This window comes from Heptranchias perlo, chromosome 13, assembly GCF_035084215.1.
Source record: "Heptranchias perlo isolate sHepPer1 chromosome 13, sHepPer1.hap1, whole genome shotgun sequence".
NCBI lineage: Eukaryota > Metazoa > Chordata > Chondrichthyes > Hexanchiformes > Hexanchidae > Heptranchias > Heptranchias perlo.
The window spans coordinates 28,326,286-28,351,287 of record NC_090337.1 but is presented as its reverse complement, the minus strand read 5'-3'; the positions used below and the strand labels follow the sequence as shown (position 1 = coordinate 28,351,287).

General features: G+C 40.6%; 1 protein-coding gene across 10 annotated transcripts in view; it reads right to left on the bottom strand.

The window, feature by feature from the left end:
• Positions 1-25,002, bottom strand: part of eif4g1a (eukaryotic translation initiation factor 4 gamma, 1a) — a 104,050-nt gene that overhangs the window by 39,514 nt on the left and 39,534 nt on the right. For all 10 annotated transcript variants that reach the window (XM_067995231.1, XM_067995233.1, XM_067995235.1 and 7 more), the window contains 4 exons: positions 24,543-24,658; positions 14,136-14,228; positions 6,961-7,042; positions 2,518-3,267 (listed from right to left, as the gene is read on the bottom strand). In XM_067995231.1, the coding sequence (XP_067851332.1) occupies positions 2,518-3,267; positions 6,961-7,042; positions 14,136-14,228; positions 24,543-24,658 (1,041 nt within the window). The remainder of the gene's footprint in view (positions 1-2,517; positions 3,268-6,960; positions 7,043-14,135; positions 14,229-24,542; positions 24,659-25,002) is intronic.

The following is a 25,002-nucleotide window of genomic DNA, read 5'->3' as shown; positions in this document are numbered from 1 at the left end:
TTCTGTTAATACCCAGGGGTGAAAACTACCAGGTCCTGGAGATTTGTTTATCTTAAGTCCTATTATTTTGCTTCATTACCTTTTTTCCATTTACTACATATTAAATCCTTGACTTATTTTTCTCCTCTTGACTTATTTTTAGGTTCCCTTGCACCTCTTTTTTTCATATTCCTTTTTGCACCTCATTACATTCTTTGTATCCTTTTGGTTTTGTAGCTCTACCAGTCTGCTGGATTTCCACTTTTCCTTGCCATAGTGTAAGCCTTTTTTTTTTTAAAAGCTTGATGCTGTCTCTTATCTATTTGTTGAGAATGGTTGCTTAACTGCACAAGTGGAGATTTCACTTATTAGGCTTATGTACTGTCTTTCTTTCATACCAAATACTTACCACTGTTTACAAGTTTACCCATGAACTGTTCAGCCCTGTTTACAAGTTAACAAAGCTTTTGATTTAGGTTATATTAGAAACTAAAACCAATTAACTTGGTATTAGCAGAAATTTAGTAAACTAGTTTCCCATATTAATGTTCTCATTATGAAAATTAAGTCTGACTATATTACTAGCTTACTTCCACAAAAATGTCGAGAAACTTGCATTATAGAACCATAAAAAAAGATACAGCACAGAAGGGGGCCATTCGGCCCATTGTGTCCGCACTGGCTCGAAGAACAACCAGTTGCCCATTCTAATCCCACCTTCTAGCACCCGGACCGTAGCCCTGCCTGCAGCTTATAGCACTTTAGGTGCAGGTCCAGGTACTTTTTTTTTTAAAAAAGGAGTTGAGGGTCCCTGCCTCTACCACCAATGCGGGCAGCAAATTCCATACACCCACCACCCTCTGGATAAAAAAGTTTTTCCTCATATCCCCTCCAATCCTTCTGCCAATCAGCTTAAATCTATGTTCTCTAGTTCTTGAACTCTCTGCTTGGGAAACAAGTAATTCTTGTCTACTCTATCTGGACCCCTCATAATTCTGTGCACCTCAATCAAGTCTCCCCTCAGTCTCCTCTGCTCCAAGGAAAACACCCCCCGCCTATCCACTCTCTCCTCATAGCTGCATTCAACAGCATTACTTATTGTTAACAGTGTACTTTATAGGCCATCAGTTTGCATGACCCCAAGCGCAACATCAATAATTTACCATCCACTGATGATCCACTGTCACTGACATAGGAGATACTATTTTGGTATTCTTCCTTCTCTCTCCCCCTCCTCCCAACATCCCAAACACTGTCCTGATAAAACTTGAGTGGGGAGAATGGGCATGAAGATACACTGCAAAATCAATTTAGTTTCTTCAGAATTAACTTGAATCCTATAAACTGTGCTTCAGGTTTTCCTAACCTTAGGTTAGCAATCGTTTTATAACCAAAATATTTTCAGGTCAGAAAAACCAACCTCAGTGATCACCCCTCAAGCACCAAGGAATCATTTTTGATGAGGATTACATCGTTAAAGTAGCCACAACACTGAAGAAGCTCATCATTACCATCCAAGACAGAGCAGTTCACTTAATGAACCCCTGGACTCAATATCCACCCCTTCCACCACCAGTGCATTGTGGATGCAGTACGTACAATCTACATGAAGCACTGCATCAACTCGCCAAGGTTACTTTGAGAGAACCTCCCTCCCTTGCGACCTATAACACTGAGAAGGACAAGAGTGGTAACGTTGTAGGAACACCATTACCTCCCAGTCGACCACCACCCTATCCCTTCATCATTGCCGCGTCAATAAACTGGTATTCCCTGCTACCTCACCAGAAAGGCCAAAGCAGTTCAAGGAGAAGGCCCACCACTGTCTCAGAGCAACGAGACATGGGCAATAAATGCCACTTTTTAAATATACACTTTTTGTTTACACTTCACATTACTGTACCCAAATACCACCTTTTTGAAGTGCAGAGAAACTATGTACATTTTAAATATACATTTACATTCATATACCAAGCAAGGGTTTCTCAAGTATTCTTATTGAGAAATATTCCGTAATCCAGCCAAATCAGTTTGCACACTAGAATATCTACAATGACCAAGTTATTATAATGAGCTCATCATGTCCACAGATGAAGATGATGCAGGTGCCATCATTTAAGAGTGTTTTGGCCTCATTTTCATTTCAATGTTTTCATCTGCATTTCTTTACATTACAAATTATAAGATTTAGTTGACCAAGCAGCACCACCACTTATCAGGCATAGCCACTAAATTTTGGATAAAAATCAAGAGACATTGAACACAAAATGTTATCAATAGGCTTAGGCAATAGAACCTCAAAGCTGACCATTACATAAATTCTGCACAATCCAACATCGCAAAGCAGTGTAGAATTTTTCTTTTAAAAAGTTACACAATTGTTCCCATCAATTTTCAAAATAAGCTATCTACTACACTTACCTGTTGAACTGTAGGACAACCACCACAGAAGTTCATCAACTACAATTTTTAAACCTGTACAATGTCACTATAATGATCTCTGTACCTGAATTACTAACCAACATCTATTGCTAATACCTTGCATAAGATTGTCATTAGTCTGAGATAAAGCAGCTGTTGTTGGTGAGGCATCCTGTGATAGGATTTCTACAGTGTCCTCCTCTTCCTTCTCCTCAGAAGGTACTAAGACTACAGCACTTTCTTCAACTTTTGTTGCTTCAGGTTCAGAAATTGGGCTGACGTCAGATTCCTGCTGAACTTCTGAAACTTCTGAATCCTGCTCTGTTGAAAGCTCCAGACCATTAGTCAACTTCAGTTCTTCAGGTTGTGCAATGGGTGAATCCATCACAGGTTCAAGTGGAGGTTCAAGTGGAGGTTCAAGTGGAGGTTCAAGTGGAGGTTCAGATTCTTGACCAGGTTCATCTGCTTGTCCTGGGATAACACCATTACTTTCCACTGTCAAGTCTTTTGAGAGAGGTTCGTCTGCAACCTCCTCCTCCTCCTCCTCTTTTTGTAGCTCTTGTACCTCCTCTGTTTCGCTTTTCTGCATTTCTTCAGCTGCAAGTGGCAAAGAAATAGGTTCTGCCAAAGGGTTCATTTCATCATTATGATCAAGTGGTACAGAATCCGTCACAGTCACATCACAAGAGACTACAGTGGTTGTAGTGTCATCTGGCTCAGTGACTGGAGTTTCCAGCACTTCCTCAGAGTCTGTTAGTTTAGTGTTAACTTCAGATTTGCTTTCCACAATTTCAGGTGTAATAGATTTTTCAGGTTTGTTCGGCTCCTCTACTGGTTTAGTTACCGCTGCAGGAGACTTTGGCTTATCTATTAAAACAAAAAAGGAATACTTAATATCAATAACATAAAACACTTCCAAGATTATTTAACTCAAAAGTGTGACTATCAGAGCATCGTGGTGAAACATCAACATGGTGGAATACAGGATGGATGTGGGTCTTCAATCACAAATCCTAACCTAAGCTGAATCCTAGTGGCCAAAACTCTGTTGAGGTAGTTTGAGTCTGATTATATAGGTTATGGGTCCATAGCAACTTGGGCACTTTCTCCACTCCCGTTTGAGCCACTGTTTAGCGCTTCCGCAGCAAACTGGTCTCTGTGCTGAGAAGGATCAAGGTCTGACATTGCTGTAGCCAAGATCACCTTCCAGCAAATAAGTTGGTGGCATTGAGCCCTTGTGCTGTATTTCAAACAGACTTTGCACTTCAAAAAGTCATACGACCACAGAAGACAGTCAATAGTTGTTGCATCAAGTCAGTGACTGGGAAGAATCTCTGGCACTCAACCACTATAAAAGTATGGGAACTGTTACCAGTCATGTAGCAGAAGTAATCAACCCAACTACAGTTGGCTGCAGTGAGCTAGTGTTCTAAATAACACTGATAAAAATGGCACAAGAACCACGCAAAATTAAAAACAATGACCCAGAATTTGCTGTCAAAAATAATGGTGAGGCTAACAGCACAATTGCACAGCAACTTCAGGCGAGAGCAGATGCACAGTTCAATGCGAAAATCTGGAAATTGCTGATCGAGATGCACCACTCCACCGTTAGCTTCGTGAAAACAGCATCTCGCTGCCTGACTCACCACTCAAATGCATTGAACGGCATGAAGTTCCTGTACCTGCATGGTAGATACGAACTAAACTCACCACAGAAAGTTAGGACTTGTCCCTATCAGTCTAAGTACCCTTTTTAACGGGTTTTAATTACTGCCAAACTCTCTGGCACTGAAAATTAACTATTACTAGTGGGGAGTCTCATTCCTTCAGCTTTTAATTGCTGTAGGAGATTTTTTTTTTAATTTAAAAATTTTACAACTTTTGTCTCTTTTCTCTCTTAATCCAATCGTTTTTTTCCCTCTCTAATTCTTTCTGGACCTGAATTGACACTGAATTCACTATTTTAACATACACTTCCTTGTTCAGACTGCACTATTCATTTGACAATCCTCCAATCTGATTATCTCCTTAACCACACAGTTGCTTGCCCTGGTCCCAGATGCCCTATAGAGGGCGCCACGCCGTTTCCATCTCACACTTCCAGCGAAAAATCTCATGGAATTTAAAAGGGTACGGGTAAGTCTAACTAACGGCGGATGCTGTTCATTTGACTGGCTACAGCAAATTCTGGGCCAATGGTAAACTCTTACCTACGCATCAAAACTGTAGAGAAGTCACGAAATGGCAGTAAAATAAGCCCAGAATGAGACATAGCATACTATAAGGTTGGGGTGTGTTGAGGTTAACGGGAGATCATGACTGGCCATGGTAAGATTTCTTGGAAGGGAAAGTATCACCAGATGTCCCCTAACATGAAACAACAGCAATGCCCATTTGTGTACATCAAGTCCAAATAAATTAGGAATGTCGTTCCTGGAATTATTGCTGAAGAGTACAAAAAGTGCAGGGTGAAATTAAAAGGCAATTTAGGAAAGCAGAGAGGGCATAAAAAATATTGGCAAGTAAAATCAAGGAAAATCCGAAGATATTTTATAAATACATAAAGAGCAAGAGGATAACTAAGGAAAGAGTAGGGCCTATTAGAGACCAAAAAGGTAACCCATGTGTAGAGGCGGAAGATGTGGGTATGGTTCTTAACGAATACTTTGCGTCTGTCTTCACAAGAGAGGGACGATGCAGACATTGTAGTTAACGAGGAGGAATGTGAAATATTGGATGAGATAAACTTAGTGACAGAAGAAGTCGTAAGGGGATTAGCATCTTCGAAAGTTGATAAATCACCAGGGCTGGATGAAATGTATCCCAGGCTGTTAAAAGAAGCAAGGGAAGACAGAGGCACTGACCATCATTTTCCCAATCCTCACTGGATACAGGCGCGGTGCTGGAAGATTGCAGGACTGCTAACGTTGTACCATTGTTCAAAAAGTGAGAAAGGGCTAGACCAAGTAGTTACAGGCCAGTCAGTCTAACCTTGGTGGTGGGCAAATTACTGGAATCAATTCTGAGGGACAGGATAAACTGTCACTTAGAAAGGCATGGAGTAATCAAGTACAGTCAGCATGGATTTGTTAAGGGAAGGTCATGTCTGACTAACTTGATTGAATTTTTTGATGAGATAATGAGGAGGGTCGATGAGGGTAGTGCATTTAATGTAGCCTACTTGGATTTTATCAAGGCTTTTGACAAGATCCCACATGGCAGACCGGTCAAAAGAGTACAAGCCCATGGGATCCAAGGGAGAGTGGCAAGTTCGATCCAAAATTGGCTCAGTGGCAGGAAGCAAAAGATAATGGTCGGCGGGCGTTTTTTGTGACTGGCAGGCTGTTTCCAGTGGGGTTCCGCAGGGCTCAGTACTAGGTCCCTTGCTTTTTGTGATACATATTTATGATTTGGACTTAAATGTAGAGGGCACGATTAAGAAGTCTGCAGATGATACAAGAATTGGCCTTGTGATTGATAGTGAGGAGGAAAGCTGTAGACTGCAGGAAGATATCAATGGACTGGTCAGGTGGGCAGAAAAGTGGCAAATGGAATTCAATCTGGAGAAGTGTGAGGTAATGCATTTGAGGGCAAACAAGGCAAGGGAGTACACAATAAATGGGAGGATAGTGAAAGGTGTAAAGGAAGTGAGAGACCTTGGGAATGCATGTCCACAGATCCCTGAAGGTAGCAGGACAAGTAGATAAGGTGGTTAAGGTGGCATATGGAATACTTTCCTTTATTAGCCAAGGCAAAGAATATAAGAGCAGGGAGGTTACGCTAGAACTGTATAAAACACTGGTGGGCCACAGCTTGAGTACTGTGTACAGTTCTGGTCACCACATTACAGGAAGGATGTAATTGCACTAGATAGAGTACAGAGGAAATTTATGAGGATGTTGCCAGGATTAGAGAATTTTAGCTATGAGTAAAGATTGGATGGGCTGGGGTTGTTCTCTTTGGAACACAGGAGGCTGAGGGGTGATTTAATTGATGTGTACAAAATTATGAGGCGTCTAGATAGAGTGGACAGGAAGGACCTATTTCCCTTAGCAGAGAGGCCAATAACCAGGGGGCATAGATGAAAAGTGATTGGTAGAAGGATTAGAGGGGAGCTGAGGAAAAATGTTTTCACCCAGAGGGTGGTAGGGGTCTGGAACTCACTGCCTGAAAGGGTGATAGAGGCAGAAACCCTCAACTCATTTAAAAAGTACCTGGATGTGCACCTGAAGTGCCGTGACCTACAAGGCTACGGACCAGGTGCTGGAAAGTGGGATTAGGCAGGGTGGCTCATTTTCGGCCGGCGCGGACACGATGGGCCGAATGGCCTCCTTCTGTGCCGTAAATTTTCTATGATTCTATAGGTTAAATATAAATTACAAGTTACAAAAATGTTTGCGAGAACAAATCTTACCACCCAAAATTACGCAGTTTGGTAATCTTCCATCCATATTTAAAATATACACTATCTCTTTTGGTTGGATGTGTCAAAACAAATAGTTTCCACAATCTACTTTAATGTTGCACTGAACAGCTGCTTAACCATTTTCAACTTACCTGGTCGGATGACGACTGGCACTGGATGAGGATTTTCCCCATTAGCCTGTACTGCACCACCTCCCTCCAAGGTCCCTGCAGACTGTTGAATGGAAAAGACAACTGATTGGTATAGGGCAAATCCATCATATTTTCAAGATGTCATTTCATGAGATACTAAATTATTTGTGGTTTAGATTGTCAAAACTATTCAGCAGACAGCTGCATATGAAAAATACTAGCAGTGTTGCCCAATAGAAATTGCTAACTAGCCACAGATGTAGCTACAGTGACACCATTTTAGCCATATGCACTAATTTTAGTAGAAAATCCATTGCATGCACTCACAATACAGGTAAATGCACTTCATACGCATATACTTACTTAACATCGACCACCATTCATGCAAGTAGCCATGGAAGTAAAGTTTTTCGATCAACGATCGAAAAACACTTGTACAATCTGCTTTTTGTCTTACCATTTTATGAACAAATGCACAGAAAAGTTCAAGTACACATGCGTAGCCCGTGCGAATGAATATTGATACCCGACTGTGTCCTTTCCTGATGTTTTATTTACTAATCAGAAATGCAATTAGACACATCTGGATTCTTAATTAGCCAAATGTGGTGAGTGGCTAATTAATGTATTAGACAACACAGGTCTAAAGGTTAAGCAACATTTCAACTTTTTGGTTTTGTTGATAATCACGATAATCATTGGGTTCTGAACATTTGCCACACAAGAAATATAAACTGTGAAATTCAGTATCAGAACAACGAATTTCCAAAAGCACAGAAAAGTTCAAGTACACACGCGTAGCCCATGCGAATGAGTATTGATACCCAACTGTGTCCTTTCCTGATGTTTTATTTACTAGTTTATCCAGTTTGATGAAAGAGCACTTCAATAATGTTAAAGCAACTCATAGCACCAACTTGAATTTAACATGTACACACAAGTAATTTACAGCACCCACCCATAGGTAACACTGCTTGGTATACAGTCATTGATCTAAAATTACCAAATGACGAATGGTTTAATCCTGTCCCCAGCATTTTGTGACACCATTACCTTCCGTTTTTCACTCTTCTTTTGGCAGTGGTGTCTGCCCTTTTGAAGCAGGGGCCAGGTTCATGTAGTACAACTGGAGAGGGCCACATTTGATTATATCAGTTCTGAGTCAAGCAGAATGATGAGCAACACCATGTCCAACACAATTGCTTTCTTTTTGAATAAAAATTTCCACTTTTATTGGAGAAGCATTCTAAAATCATTCCAAACATCACAGGATTGACAATGTTGGTATCACCATGTGCACTGCTCCCTATTGACAAAAAAAACCCCAAGATGCCCATGTGTGACAAAATTCAGGACACCCTCAAAAGGAAAATCAAGACTCCAAATACTAAAATTGGCTAGCTGGTGCAGCTCTCATTTGGTCAGGTCTCCACTGCTGTCTGCTGCTACCAAACTTGGCACATTCCACTTGATGCTGCTTCTTCTGCAAACTCTACAACTCATCCTGTGAAGCTGCTGTCTCTTTGTTGGCTGAAGAGACAACAGCTCGTTTTGAACTTTTCAGGCCTAAATGATAGGTAAAAGCTGTTCCCCATTTGATGGGGAAAAATTTCTCCATTATTGGTTTAAATTCACTAATGAAAGAAGCCCAGGCTCCAATCCTCCAGGTTAACAAAGTTCAAAATGTTGCAACAAGAACATAAACTTACATGCACAAGCAGAAAATCATTAGCTCATGGCTTCATGGGCTGCATAATGGGGCCCACAGGACAGCCCACATTATTGTATCTCCAACTTGCTATCAATAATGGAGAAAGGGGGAGAAAAGTTACCTAGTAGAATCATTCCATTTAAAATGATCCACCACATACCACAAACCTTTCTAAAAGATATTTGTGGGTCACTCCTGCAACTCTCCTACACTGCAAACGGCACACTTTTATGGTGCTAAGTTAATTCCCCTAACATGAATTAACATATTCCAGCGCACAGCCAACATTGTAAAATAATTTTGAACTATAGACCGAAGAGTTAGGGCCAGCTAGTACAATGCATAATGTGTGAAAGCTGCTTTCCGCTCCGACAATCATGAATCTGCAAGGTAGACACTCTTCTTTATTTGCAACCTTTGCAAACAGCTACGATTTTTAAGCGGAGACTTCCTCAGAGTGGACTAAGGACTATTTTTTTTAAAGTTTATTTAGTTCTCTCGCGATCGTTAAAAGATCATGTGCCAGCCCTAACAGATATTCAAGTTAGTGCAAGAAACTGCATCGTAATGAAGTAAATGACCTTCAATGGTTCCAAGTCTTATCAATTGACAGAAAATGCGCTTAACTGGCAATAGTGACCATTTTGCATAGCAAACAATTATTGTTCAATTTTGCAAACGTTTCTGGTTCACATAATTCGCAGATGGCATTGAGATTTAGCAACATTAAGAAAATGTCATTCCAACTTAGAAAGCGAGGGAGCGAGGTTAAAATGAAGGAACCAACTAGCTCTCAATCTACATGAGCCATAGAACAATAGAAAAGATACAGCACAGAAGGGGGCCCTTTGGCCCATCGTGTCCGCGTTGGCTCGAAGAGCAACCAGGTGCTCCTTCTAATCCCACCTTCCAGCACCCGGACCGTAGCCCTGCAGCTTACAGCACTTTAGGTGCAGGTCCAGGTACTTTTTTTTTAAAATTAGAGTTGAGGGTCCCTGCCTCTACCACCAATTCGGGCAGAGAATTCCATACACCCACCACCCTCTGGGTAAAAAAGTTTTTCCTCATGTCCCCTCTAATCCTTCCGCCAATCAGCTTAAATCTACGTCCTTTAGTTCTTGAATACTCCGCTAGGGGAAACAGGTACTTCCTGTCTACTCTATCTGGACCCTTCATAATTTTGTACACCTCAATCAAGTCTCCCCTCAGCCTCCTCTGCTCCAAGGAAAACAACCCCAGCCGATCCAATCTCTCCACGTAGCTGCAATTTTCAAGCCCTGGCAACATTCTTGTAAATCTTCTCTGCACTCTCTCCAGAGCAATTACATCCTTCCTGTAATATGGTGACCAGAACTGTGCACAATACTCCAGCTGTGGCCTTACCAGTGTTTTATACAGTTCCATTATTACATTCCTGCTTTTGTATTCTATACCTCGGCTAATAACGGAGAGCATTCCGTATGCCTTCTTCACAACCTTATCTACCTGTACTGCCACCTTCAGGGACCTGTGCACATGCGCTCCAAGGTCTCACTTCCTCTACCCCTCAATATATTCCCGTTTACTGTGTATTCCCTTTCACTGTTTGCCCTCCCCAAGTACATTATCTCACACTTCTCCGGGTTGAACTCCATTTGCCATTTTTCTGCCCACTCCACCAATCCATTGATATCTTCTTGGAGTCTACAGCTATCCTCTTCGCTATCAACTACACGGCCAATTTTTGTGTCATCTGCAAATCTGCCAATCATGCCCCCTACATTCAAGTCCAAATCATTAATATAGACCACAAACAGCAAGGGACCCAACACTGAGCCCTGTGGCACACCACTGGAAACAGATTTCCATTCGCAAAGACATCCATCGACTTTTACTCTTTGATTCCTGTTACTGAGCCAATTTTGGATTGAATTCGCCACATTTCCCTGTATCCCATGGGCTTTTACCTTTCTGACCAGTCCATGTGGGACCTTTGTCAAATGCCTTACTAAAATCCATGTAGACAACATCCACTGCACTATCCTCAATCCTCCTTGTCACTGCCTTAAAGAATTCAATCAGATTTGTAAGGCATGACCTTCCCTGAACAAATCCATGCTGACTATCCCTGATTAAACCATGCCTTTCCAAGTGACAGTTTATCCTATCTCTCAGTATTGATGCTAATAGTTTGCCCACCACCGAGGTAAAACTGACTGGCCTACAATTATTGGGCCTTTCCCTCGTACCCTTTTTAAACAATGGTACTACGTTTGCAGTCTTCCAGTACCTCCCCTGTATCTAGTGAGGATTGGAAAATGATCCTCAGAGCATCTGCTATTTCCTCCCTGGCGTCCTCAACAGCCTAGGAAACAATCCATCCAGCCCTGGTGACTTATCAACTTTCAAGGATTCCAGTCCCTCTGTACTTCCTCTCTCGTTATGTTTATCTTATCCAATATTTCACACCTCTCCTCTTTAACTACTACGTCCGGATCATCCCTTTCCTTTGTGAATAGGGAGACAAAATATTCATTTAAAACCCCACCCACATCCTCTGCTTCCACACACAAGTTACCCTCATCATCCCTGATAGGTCCCACCTTTTCCTTAGCTATTCTCTTGTTCTTAATGTACTGATCAAACATCTTTGGGTTTTCTTTAGTGTGGGACATTAACTGAAGGAGGAATTACGGCCAAGGCCACACAATACGGCGCTAAACTTATTCAAGGGGCACAGTCACGCTGCCATTATTGCCTGGAGCACCCTTCCCCAATTCTTCTTGTGGCTATCAGAATAAAGAAGTATTTCCCCTCACAGCCTTAGGTCACACACATACAGGAACTTGAGAGGCAGAGATCATGTAAAATCATATACAGATCAGACAGTAACGTTACTTTACTAACTTAGTTTTTCATAATCTAATATGGAACTGTGAAAAACTATTGCTGCCATATAGACATGCAGTGACCTTAATTTTAAGTTCAGATTCAAAGTAGTTGCAGATGCACCTGGATTGGAGAAACTTTAAGAAATGTAAATTGATTAAATAGGGAAGTTCTTATATTTTGTAGTAAAAGCTTTCGATACAGCCTTTAAAAGCTCATTACAAATAATTCCTTCATTATTTAAGTGTCAAGATTTCTTAACGAACGGAATGAAGAAATGTGATGTCATGAAATCGAGTTACAAGACCTTTCCTGTGAGGTAAGCAATTCAAGAATTCAAAGTTGGATGAAAGGGAAAGAGCAGAAACAGCGGCATCTTGACCCATCTGTGTTTGTTGGGGGGGGGGGGGGGCGGGGTGTAGAGGGGGAAAGAAATAATTTTTTTAAACTAGGACTAGAGTCCTCACAGCAGACCACTGGCAGATGACCAATTGATAGGAAGGCTAACATTTGCAAATACTTAGTGAGGAGCACCATTTTCAACTCCAGCAGCTTTGTGTCAGGTTGAGAGTGTCCATAGTTCAACTTCTAAGCAGGCCCCTCAGCCTCAAAATGTATGATGATGCAATGCAGCGGTGCTGGCTTTAGCTTGCAATGTGACAATGTGATTTGTAATGCTACTAATGAAGTTGAAAATTGAAATTTGGTCTTGTCCATGCTTTGACAGAGGAGGATATTAAGGTACTTTGTGCAAAGTGCTGTAGTTGGAGGTCTCATGAGGAATGCCTTGCCTCAAATAGCACAGCCATCAAAATGACTCACTAGATAAAGAGAGGCTTGCATTATACTTTCATCAGGAATCAGTCCTGGGGTAGCAAGATTATCCCCAAGGTCAAATGGAACCAAATGCTAATGCTCCTGGAAATACTGTAGTTAAAACTTTCCCCAAGTTTACTTAGCCCAGTTTCCCAAGTATATTCTATGATATCATAGAATGATTACAGCATAGAAGGAGGCCATTCGGCTCATCGAGCCCATGCCAGCTCTTTGTAAGATCAGTTAGTCCCATTCCCCCACTCTGATATGTTGTTTCATCAGAGCTGTAAAACCCATAATGAGGCAGTTAGAGAAGCTCATTTGCTAAATACCTAAGGAACTGATATGGAATTGGAGACTCTTCCTATGGACATGGAATCTGAGAATCTTCATGAGTTCTGGTTGCATTATTAAGTGCAAGCCAGTCTGCCGACATAATGCCTGAACATTAAGGTGTTAAACCTGTTGAAAGTCCAAGAGCCAACTGGTTCCAAGGCCGAAGAGCTGGACAATGAGGCCTGCAATTAAGACTATGGTCAGACTTTATGGACATTTACTCCTTAGCATTACCGTCGTGATTCTTTTGATGCTAACTGAGCTATGGCACCAAAGTGCGATTCCTACATTACAACAGTCACTATGCTTCAAAAGTACTTCACTGGATATAAAGCACTTTGGGACGTCCCAAGATGATAAAATGCGCTATATAAATAAAGTCTTTCTTTTCTTTATGACACCAAAGTAAATGACCCATGCCAACAGCATTTTCGTAGATCTAAATGGTACAGATTCAGGGCTGGAACACAGTGAGGAGAAACACCTGGATGATACCTATCATTGTCAGAACAGGGTACCAAAATGGAAGCTAGCAAAAACAGTCAATTCAAAAGACTTAGTGATTCCATTAACCTGCCCTTAGCAACAGTGTTGCTTGAGAGAAGCACCCCACTTCAAAACCTGTGGAACAAGAGCAAGGCACTACCCATGACCACAGTTCCTACTTCAGCCAGAGGAACTGGAAGCAAAAATGACATGGTGCAGGAGGTCAACTTTCATTTAATGATTACTCGTTTAGAAAAATTGCATATTAGAAAATGTGCAAGTATTACATAACAGCTTTGCTGTTCTGGATGATGGCACAGAATTATGGTTTTAGCTGGAAATGGAAAAACAAAGCGACAATTCGCAGAAAAAGTTCTCCTTTTATACAATGTCGGGTAAAGTAAAGGAAAAATCCAAAGCTCAGTTCTCAAACTTCAAGAAACAGCACAACAAAAATTCTCCCTATTGGTACCCATGGCTTATCCTTGCTGTTAGTGGCAGATGCAAAATAATAGAACACTATAAAAATCCAGTGACAGACCTACAAATGCAAAACACCAACTATGCAACAATGCAAATGATGTAGCAAAATCAAGAGCAATTATAGAAAGCAAAGCATTTTTGTGAGGAAGCAGCCAGCAATGAACAGTGTGTGAAATCACAGCTGTCACATAATCCACATTCGGAAAAGATAAAGGATGTGATTTGCCAGAAGATTTTTCAAAAATGGAAAGATATACATTTGAGTCACACACTGAGTATTTCATATATTAAAGTCAGTAAAAGCATAATGGCATATGCGGTACTGAACAGTGCACAGCCAAACATCACCAGCTATGTTTGTAGTATGCTTTTAATGCTTCCACCATCTATAGACTAAAGTAAAATAAGGCCAGAACAGTGGAAAACAGTTTCTGCAATTAGGGCACTAAGAGCAAGGACCCAGCATACTACTTGCCTGTGGGGGTGTTGGTGTAGAGCCTGATCTTCCTCCGGACATAATCTCTTCTGTGATGTCTTTTCCACCCTGGTTTGGATCCCTTATCCGGATCTAACAAGTAAAATATCCACAAAATAGATAGGTCAAAAAAGCAACTTCCTTCCTTCAATATAGTTCTCCTCATTGTTTGAGTAAGGCCCATCTCCTGTATACAAAAGGACACCAATGAGAGAATCAAGAATCTATTAGTTTGAGAGCTTTACTTCACTTTGGTTGATCTCCCCGGTGTATCAATGGTCTTGTTTTGGCCTTCCTTCAATGCTCTGACAGACACTAGCAGTAAGGCCAAGTGATAGAACCAGAGAAAAGAAACTGTTTAACTTAAATTCTTGGAGATGGTTAAAGTGAAAGAGAGGGGTAAAGAAGGGATGGGACTTTGCATGTGTAGCATGAATTTCAAAGAATGAAAGCCATATCATAAATAAGTACTTATTTCCTCATTTATTCATCCAACAGAAAATTGGTAACAAAACAGTACAAGAAACAGGCAGTAAGACCAGTTTAGAAAACAGACACCAAGCTTGGTGCCCTACTCACATTGTTTGAGAGAGCAATGGAGACTGCTTTATGTAGTTACCTTTAAGTCTACAAAAAACATTTATATAAGTATGTATTTATTCTGTTACAACAATTCCTTAAGCAGCACTTTACAACCCATTCCACAATATGCTCTTTGGAGACAAGACTATGTAAAGCCTCCTTCCTGTGGACCCTTGGTTCTAGCTTTATAATGTGCTTGAACTCGCCAATGCTGTGGAATTTATGTTCTATCTATTGAAGGCATGTTTGTCTTGATTCTTCAAAATTTCCATGTAGAATACTACCACTATTTGCTCTTGACACCAAAGCCTTAATGCCATTTATCACAGCCATATACAAGGTGACTCAGAATTTGCCTCAGCTAGCACACCCCTGAAGTAGCGCAGCACAAAAAAAAACAGCTAATTCTCCCACATTCCCCTTTCTCTGACTAGGGATTTTAACTTTTTACTGTTTAAGAACATAGGAATTGCTAGACGAAAAACGATCAGTCCATCTACTTCGCCAACCATCCAGGTAGTCACATTGTACAATAATGGAATTGTTGACCAATCATAGCAATCAATATCTGTCAATTAGTCTACAACAGACCCAGCCATGGAGAGAGAAAAACTCCAGTGGTGGAAAGCTTTGGGAACCACAGGTCCAAAGTCACCTGTCCCTCCCCAAGCACACTACACTCATCATATGCCATATCTCAAATTACTCAGACTGTATCCAATAATATTTTCTGAAAGAATCGAAATTAGCTGCTTCCACCGTCTCCCCAGCCTGTACCGTCCTGGCATAGTGTAACTTCTCGACACCAACACCCCCCTTCCTCCTCCTCCTCTCCAATGCAACCAGGCAATCTCCTGGGAGAGGCAAAAAGAGAAAGAAAAACATTGGCCAATTTAGGAAAAAAAACTTGAAAAGAACTTGAAGTCTAAGTACGGTTAAGAGATTCCAGTAACTTTCAAATGCTTCATGGATAAAGAAAGATTAGGTCAAATTCAATAATTAAACTATTTTAGAGAAGATATGGAAGCAATCCATTAGCTCAAAAGAGCTCAACAGCACTGTGAAAACCACTTGCAGGTTTAAATATGCAATTAATTGCAAGGCAAAATTTAAGGGCAAAAGTGTATTGTATTTCAAACCCAAAGCAGTTCAATGGTTTAAGTGGGTACGCCTCTATTAGAACTGTAAAAATTATGTCCCAGTTTTTCAGCAAATTAAAAAGAAAATAGCTGAGGTCACTTTACTTGCAGCTAGTTGTTCTGAAAGTATTAAGTTTGTAAACCTAAAAATAAATTCATGATTGGTACATAAGGCGACTGCAGGACAACTATCAAATACAGTAGCAGCTGGTATCTGACACACAAACAATTTTAGGAATCCTAAAGTGCAGCTCCACATAAAAACAATTATATACTGCTTTTTATACACAGCACTGAATTTGTGCAAGTTGCTCATTATTTCTTATACCAACATATGTAAATCAGAGTCCAGAAAAGGCCAGCTGGTCCATTGAGCCTGTGCCACAGTCATTTTGCAATTAAGCATTGTGCCTCCCAATGCTCCCACCCACCGGCAGCCATGTAATCTCTTGGGAGACACAAAAAACAGAAATCCCTAGGCTAATGCAGGAGCAAAGAATTCTGGAAAGTACTAAGTTGTTAGTTTTTCCACAAAAGGATGGGCTAGATAAAACAGGCTATTCTTATTCCTTGAATATGTATTTGCCACACTGAATGATCTCACCAAAAGAAACAGACTACGGCCCAATAGGTTCTAATTTGAACTCTTAAATAGCAATTTGGAATTACAATGCCACAGATCCCTTTAAAATCCAAGTAATACCCATAGTCGGTCATGGAGACACTACATTTCAGAGGTCAGGATAGCCAAAATTTAACTTGTAACATGTATGCAATCTGAATTGATACCAGTGAATGTCCTATCCATTTCAGCTACCAGTTCCATACCAGCACCTATCTAGCCCCTTATGCCAATATATCAGACAGCTCAATGTTACTAGATGTACTACACTGGTCTACACGGGTCTAATTAAAGTACAATCTAAACATAACCGTGACAATGAACATCTTACATTTAAGATAAAAATACCCTAATATATTCTTCTTCAGACAAGTTTGCTTGATCACTAATATTTCCCCTTTCCACCCTTATTTATTCATATTGGAGGCTTACTTGGGTTATTTTACTGTGTACAAGACTGTTAAAATATAGATTTTCTTAATTTTAGTTGTGAAACAAATGAGATAGGAGATACTCAAATACTTGAGAAATTTGGTATAAATGTTTGACAATATTTTAAGACCGTACACATCACTTAAATGGGTACATCACTGCTAAAAACATCCCTTTACTGGTCATGATTGCTATCCCCACCAACATTTTACTTGATGTAGGGTCATAATATTTTTAACAAGCATACAATAGCATTCTTTTATTGATCCCTGCCTGCTCCAATAGAATATTAAAAACAATTGAACAAATTCAATTTTTGAACTATGCTTTCTCTTTTTACATGCATGAAAATATTAATCAGCCAAGCTTTCAATTTGCTTTTCTGTATTCATTTCTATAACTGTCCAGAGTCAGTACTATCCTGCCCGTTAACCACAAAACTTTTCATTACATTCAGATTTCTCTTAATTCTGGAAAGTCCATTGGCAACTGTTTAATCATTTGAGTTTTACAACTGGTTTGTGTTACCCATAGTAATTGCCCCAGTTTGTGCCCCTTTGCAAAACTTTCCCAGGCTGTTTATCTAGCTCACTGCAAGCATTTAGGAAAGTAGGCATGCTAAGTTTTCACATCATCCATTGGCAATTTTTCATCATCATCAAACCTCATCAACTATGTAGTTCTCAGCAGCCTTTGTGTATGAGATGAGCTCATTTATAACATTAACAGGTATGATCAATAGAAGATATTTATAGAAACTAGGGTCTAAATTTTTGCACTGGAAATCCACTTACACCTAGTGTCACTCATAGGAACAGGAGTAGGCCATTCAGCCCCTCGAGCCTGTTCCACCATTCAATTAGATCATGGCTGATTTGTATCGAAACTCCATTTACCTGCCTTGGTTCCATGTTCCTTAATAGCCTTGCCTAACAAAAATCTATCAATCTCAGTTTTGAAATTTTCAATTTCACCAAGAATCAGTTCAATTACCTTCCTTGGACCTCATTAATTATTCATAGTAGGATTTCCAGCACTATTAGTGTTCTCTATAGGGAGTCCACCTCAAAGGAGGAAAGTTCAGTGCTGCTACAGCACTAAACTGGCTTGCCTTTACTGTGACATACTATTTGCAACTTACTAGCAATGTACAATAGATTTCAAAATACTTCGCAACCCCATCCTTCTCCTTTACTCAGTCAAATTAAGTAGGGAAGCATTGGAAGACTCATAACAGGTATTTCATTGCCAGCATCTGATTTTACCTCCATTGAGGAATTATTGGAGATGAGGATTGTATTCCATTTCATGACAAGCAGAGCACCTTTAAGCTCTGCATTTCTTTTCTGAAAAAGTAAACCGACCACAACCAAAAACAAGGAAGTGCAACCCCATCCCCCCCCACCCGAGGCTGCTGCTGGAAAGCATCAGCCATCCACCTCAGAACCTCATACCACAATAAAAGCAAGAGGCTGGGATTAAAAGGGCATACTGTAACAGGCATCATAAGGGAGGCATAGTGGTCACAAACAGTAGGAAGATTGTCACCTTCACAGGATAGGCGCGGAATGATTTGCGCAACAGTGGGGAGGAGGAAGAGAGAAGGTGCCAGCACAAAGGAGTAGCAAAATTGGGAACCTCGCAGTTGTGCAGGAGAGCTACATGTCTGCAAGGGAATGAGTTGAATTTGTTGCCAAAGGGGCAATATGATAGCAAGACTCGTGGGCTTGGATCATAGTTAGTTGGGGGGGGGGAGGGTCTCCCTTATCAACTATGCCCATTGCTAATATCTTCTATAATTTCAGGAGAGAAGCAGAGGTTTCTCAAGCATTGGCAAGTGGTTATGTTAAAGTAGCTCTGTTTGGGTCTGCAGGGGTGTATGGATACCAGCAGGTAGGGACCAGGGGCCACCTACTGTGCAGGTCACTCCTGCAACCTCTAAACTGTCTTTGCCTGTAGTCCAACACACTCAAGCCCCAACACCTCAACTTTTTTTTAGTCCAGTAAGCAGGGAGGGAGGGAAATGGGGTCATGTAGCAAACCTACCATCCATCATTTTCATGTTGGAGACACATTCCAGATTGCCCCTAGCTGAGAAAGTGAGACAAGTATTTTTTTTTTTAAAAGGTGGAGATTTGGTGCTAGGCTTCAATGCCAGATCTTCCTTCCTTGGCCATCCTGCATACACCCGAAAAGTCATTAAAATGTAAGAAAATCCAACTCAAGATTTACCACAGAGATTAAACAGTTCTTCTTCATCTCCATCCAACAAATGCAATTAAATACTAAAATACAAACCTCTTACAAGGAGAAATCAAAATAGTTCTATCTTAGCAATTGTCTAAAATAACAGTTGCAAATTGTAATTTTGAAACTGCATTTTTTAGTTTCTCCAAACTATCAGTATACAAATTAGTGCAGATTTTCTGGTGCATGCTATACACAGGGGCATCTATTTAATAGTGGTGCCATACTTGCAATTTAACAGCCTCCTCTTCTCTCTTTTCTCTTCTCTTTTCTCTTCTCCTTTCTCCCCTCTCCCCCACCCCAACCAAGGACATTTGTTGCCAGATTTATAGGGTTGATGGATTACTGCAGCTTTAATAACCATTTTTATCAATAAGAGGCAACATGAAAGTGAGGGATGATTGCATAATGAAAGTAGATTTTCATTTTCCAACTGGGGAAAGTTAAGAGGCCAATAGAAACTGATTATTATTACAAGCAATATTCTGAAAACCAAATTCTTCTTGTTTCCCAATGCCATTTAATTTCTTGCCAGCCTCATCTTTAACATCTAAAATGTTGAATATTTCACACTGACTTGAACTTTACCCCAATATATCTTTGGCAAAAAGCCAATAACTGCATGTCTAACAATCTTGCTTAGCTTATAGCTTGAGAGCACACACCCAGAGAGGAAACTACTGTAACAGGAAAGTTTTTTCACAAATATACGGTGGGTTAAAGCCACTTGGGGGCTATCTGACTCCAGGAAATCACAGTATTAAGTGGCTATTCAATAGCAAAACCTACATTGGCTCGTCGTCCGGCAATGCCTCTTTTAAAATTCTCGTTTTCAAATCCCGCCATGGCCTCGCCCCTCCTCCAGTCCTACAACCCTCCAAAATTTCCACACTCCTCCAATTCTGGCCTCTTGTGCTTCCACGATTTTCATCACCACCATTGGCGACCGTGTCTTCAGCTGCCTAAACCCTAAGCTCTGGCCGACAGACCTAATCCCAACATTGCAAGCATCCATGGCTGCCTGGATATCTAATAGAATAAAGTCCATGCACAGACTAAGAGATTTAGGTCATAACCTTAACCTAGTGTGCTCAACAGCACTCAATTTTCATTAGGGTAACAGATTCGTAGCTATCCAGTCTTCCCTTCCCTCAGTCATAAGCTTCCTCAAGCAATAGTATTCACACATTATCTTTGGCATCTTGTCAGTGCCACAACTGCAGCAAGAATCCACATCAATGAAAGTGCAGAAGACACCAAAACAATGGTAAACACTGCATTACTGGACAACAGTCTAGACTGCTAACAAAAAAAGCACAAGGTCATAGTGGGAATATCCATCTAATGAAAGAGGCTCAATGGTGACAGGCTCTTGAGACAATGCCTTAAATTGATTTCCCCTGTAGGGGATAGTATACTGCTATTTATGCGGAGGAAAAAAATAGATTTTGTAGCTGATAAACAACATTTTCAATGCTGTAAAGCTGATCTTATACTCACGTATACTAAATATCCTCATGGTCAGAACTGAAAAACTATGCCGCTTTAATGAAAGAATATGATGCGACGGAGGAATAGTTTAAACCATTTAGCTTCTAGTGAAACCAATCCCTTCAGCACAGTAGTCAGCAGCTCAGCTGAAAATGGATTAGAACCATCCACATTTAAATTCCGAAATTGAATCTACTTTAAGTACTTTATCCACCCCCCACTACAAATGACTAATCCAGGGTAAATGAAGAAACTGTATTGTGATCAGATCAGACATGTTGTATTTCCAATTAGACTTCTCTTTAAGGCAATTAGCATTCAAGTGTTGAGTATTCAGGCATTTATATTCTCCATTTAACTCCAAATTCAGTTGCATACTACAGTGTAAGTAAGCAAAGTGTGGACCAGAAATGAATCAAGTTGACTGAAATTTTGAGAAGGTAAATAGATCACTGCCATCTTGAGGTGAATTCGGGCAAAAACTGAGGCTTAGTACTAAAAGAATAAAGACTGGAAGAATTCCCTCCACCCCCCCAACACAGAGGGTTATTAGAATATGGGATGCATTGCCACTATTGAAACTGAGTCAATCACTACATTTAACAGGGAATTAGATAAACATTCAGGGCAATATAAACTGAAGGGTACAATTCTAAAGGGGGAGCAGGAACAGAGATCTGGGGGTATGTGTGCACAGGTTGTTGAAGGTGGCAGGGCAGGTTGAGAAAGCAGTTAAAAAAGCATATGGGATCCTGGGCTTTATAAACAGAGTACAAAAGCAAGGAGGTTACGATGAACCATTATAAAACACTGGTTCGGCCACAACAGGAGTATTGTGTCCAATTCTGAGCACCGCACTTAATGAAGGATGCGAAGGCCTTAGAGCGGGTGCAGAAAAGGTTTACTAGAATGGTTCCAGGGATGAGGGACTTCAGTTACATGGATAGACTGGAGGAGCTTTGATAGAGGTGTACAAAATTATGAGGGTTCTAGACAGAGTAGATGGAGAGAAACTGTTGCCATTGGCAGAAGGGTCAAGAACCAGAGGATACAGATTTAAGGTGATTGGCAAAAGAACCAAAGGCGACATGAAGAAAAACTTTGTTATGCAGTGAGTGGTAAGGACCTGGAATGCACAGCCTGAAAGGGTGGTGGAGGCAGATTCAATCGTGGCTTTCAAAGGGGGATTGGATAAGTACTTGATGGGAAAATATTTCCGGGCTTCGGGGATAGGGCGGGGGTTGGACTAGCTGGATCGTTCTTGGAGAGCCAGCATGGGCTTGATGGGCCGAATGGCCTCCTTCTGTGCTGTAACCATTCTATGAAAATAACAACAGGTATGAGGAAACAGCAGGGAAATGGGATCAGTATAGAGCTTATACCAGCACAAGTACAAATGGCTAAACAGCCTCTGGTGCAGAAATCGATTCCACTTCACACAATATTAACTAACCTCAAGTGTAGGAGGGCTTGGCTCAGTGGCAACACTCTTGCAAGAGTCAAAATCATGATTCCAAGCCTCATTATGGGACATGAGCACATAATCTAGGCTGATACTTCAGTGCAGTTTTGAGAGAATGCTGCATTGTTGGAGGTGTCATCTTTCAGATGAAATGTTACAGTGAGGCCGTGTCTATTGAGGTGGATGTACAAGATGTCATGGCATTATTTGAAGTGCAGCAGGGAAGTTCTTCTCGTGTCTGACCAACATTAATCCCTCAACCAACACCACCAAACACATTAGCTCAGAATTTGCTGGGAAAATAAACAGCGAGTTAAACGTGCACAGTTATTAGCGTGTAAAAACAAAACAGCGATTTGTGGTGAGGAAGAGTTACGCCATGAGTTGCTAATCGCCACAAACTGCTGAACGATTTGCACTCCTCTGCTGTTCGTCTCGCAAAAACCGGAGCTCGCCGTCAACTTCCGTGAGTTTCAAGAAATTGCTACATTTGCACTGTTCAAACGAATTAACTTTCTGCAACAAGTTTAGGACTGGTATTTAACGCTGCAAGGACCCTTTTAATGACGAGATTTATGTTCCTGCAATGCCACTCAACCTCTCCGGCCTAGAAAGGGAACAACTGAAACTGTGGAGTCTCACTCGAGGTTCTTTAAATATTTTTTTAATGTTTTCTTACTTTTCCCTCTTTCTTAATCCAATCTTTCCCTCTAGTTCTCTTTCTGTATCTAATTTGACTCTAATTCATGCTATTTCCTCTCTGTCGTCCTTCTGTTTCTTTCTCTATCCTTAAATTTCATAATGTGGAGATGCCGGTGATGGACTGGGGTGGACAAATGTAAGGAATCTTACAACACCAGGTTATAGTCCAACAAATTTATTTTAAAATCACAAGCTTTCGGAGATTATCTCCTTCGTCAGATGAATGAATGAAAATGTTCTCAAATCGCATATCTTATACTATGTTGGGACAGCATCACACCAATCAAAAGGTGTCGTTGTTATTCAAACAGGCCAGTCACGGAGAACAGCACGTCCCAGTACACTAGATATACATTGTGTCTATTACACAGGCAGGCAGAAAGAAACTCAAAATGGCAGAGAGAGAGAGAGAGAATTTTAAAAAACATATAATTTTTCCCCCCCTTTTTGCTGGTGGGGTTACGTGTAGCGTGACATGAACCCAAGATCCCGGTTGAGGCCGATCTTGGGTTCATGTCACGCTACATGTAACCCCACCAGCAAAAAGGGGGGAAAAAATTATATGTTTTTTAAAATTCTCTCTCTCTCTGCCATTTTGAGTTTCTTTCTGCCTGCCTGTGTAACAGACACAATGTATATCTAGTGTACTGGGACGTGCTGTTCTCAGTGACTGGCCTGTTTGAATAACAACGACACCTTTTGATTGGTGTGATGCTGTCCCAACATAGTATAAGATATGCGATTTGAGAACCCTTTCATTCATTCATCTGACGAAGGAGATAATCTCCGAAAGCTTGTGATTTAAAAATAAATTTGTTGGACTATAACCTGGTGTTGTAAGATTCCTTACTTAAATTTCATAGGTTAAGGAGATAGACTGTTGGTCCCAATGTTCAGGAGGTCCCAGATGCCCTATTGACCTAGACGCCATAAACTTGCACTTCCAGCAATTTGCAAAGAACTTTCGAGCTGAAAGGTGAAGGAAAAAATCTAACTTATGGGGCACGCTGTAAGATGCCCCATTCCAGCAAATTCTGAGCCGTTAACTGATCAATAATCATGGAATCGTGTGCACATATTGGCTGCCATGTTGGCCTACAAAACCGTGGCAATACTTCAAAAACGAATTCATTAGCTGTGAAGTGCTTTGGGAAGTCCTGAGGACATGAAAAGTATTACATATTCCTTTTCCTTCTTTTGGGATGAGTAGAGCTGCTAGAAGTTAAGCTAGAAACAGCTATTATTTGATCCCAAAATGTAGTGAAGTGTTATACCAAGATAAGCAAAATAAACAAGTTAAAGCACTATTGCAAGCAGAAAATCTTCAAGTGTCTTGATAATGTTTGGTTGAAAGCCTTTTCTGGGCTTAATTTTAAGGAATGAAGTGCTTTTAAATAGCAACACACATCAACAATGCTGCAGTCAGAAAAAAATATTGGTATTGTGAATTATATTCTTTTGTAAGGCAACAGAGCACATTAGAGTAATTGCACAAGGACTTTCACATCAATCCGCAGTATCAGACATGTTAGAATATAACAGCAGCTAATTCTGAAGAATGTATACCAGAGATGGTTAATTTCCATTAGAAGCATCTTACTGAAAATTAACTAAGCTTGCAATCAACCTAGCTTTGTTATGAGAATAATTCAAGAACATTAGACCTTCACCATGGCAAGAATCCCTGTAATAACCTACTAAATAGAAAGATAGTTTAGCAGCACACTTACCTGCTTTCGTTCTCTTTTTGGAGGCATTTGTGGCTGTGCTGGATTTATCATAACAGTGGCAGGTGCCACTGGGGCAGAATATGGTTGCACTCCCTGTGTTGCTGGATAATAGGTTCCTGAAGAGACAAAGTTTCAACAACTTTAAGGGCACATTGTCCACCTGTTGCAAAGTTAACCTCTAATGGTTGCTTTTAAAAACTGCTACTTAAGGTACTTCATTACAACAAATTATAATTTTTACAATTTACAAATGTAACCAAATTAATGCTAGAAACTTAAATCAATTCAAGTCTTCTCTTGGCTCCTCTACCCCGTTAAGTTACGGCATCGGGGACACTAGTGTCAGTGGTTTATACACAGACTCAAATGAAAAACAGTCACTAACTCCTCCATAACCCAATTCTCCTCCCAAGCATATTCAAAACCATGAGTATAAACATTTGGGAACACAGATCTAATT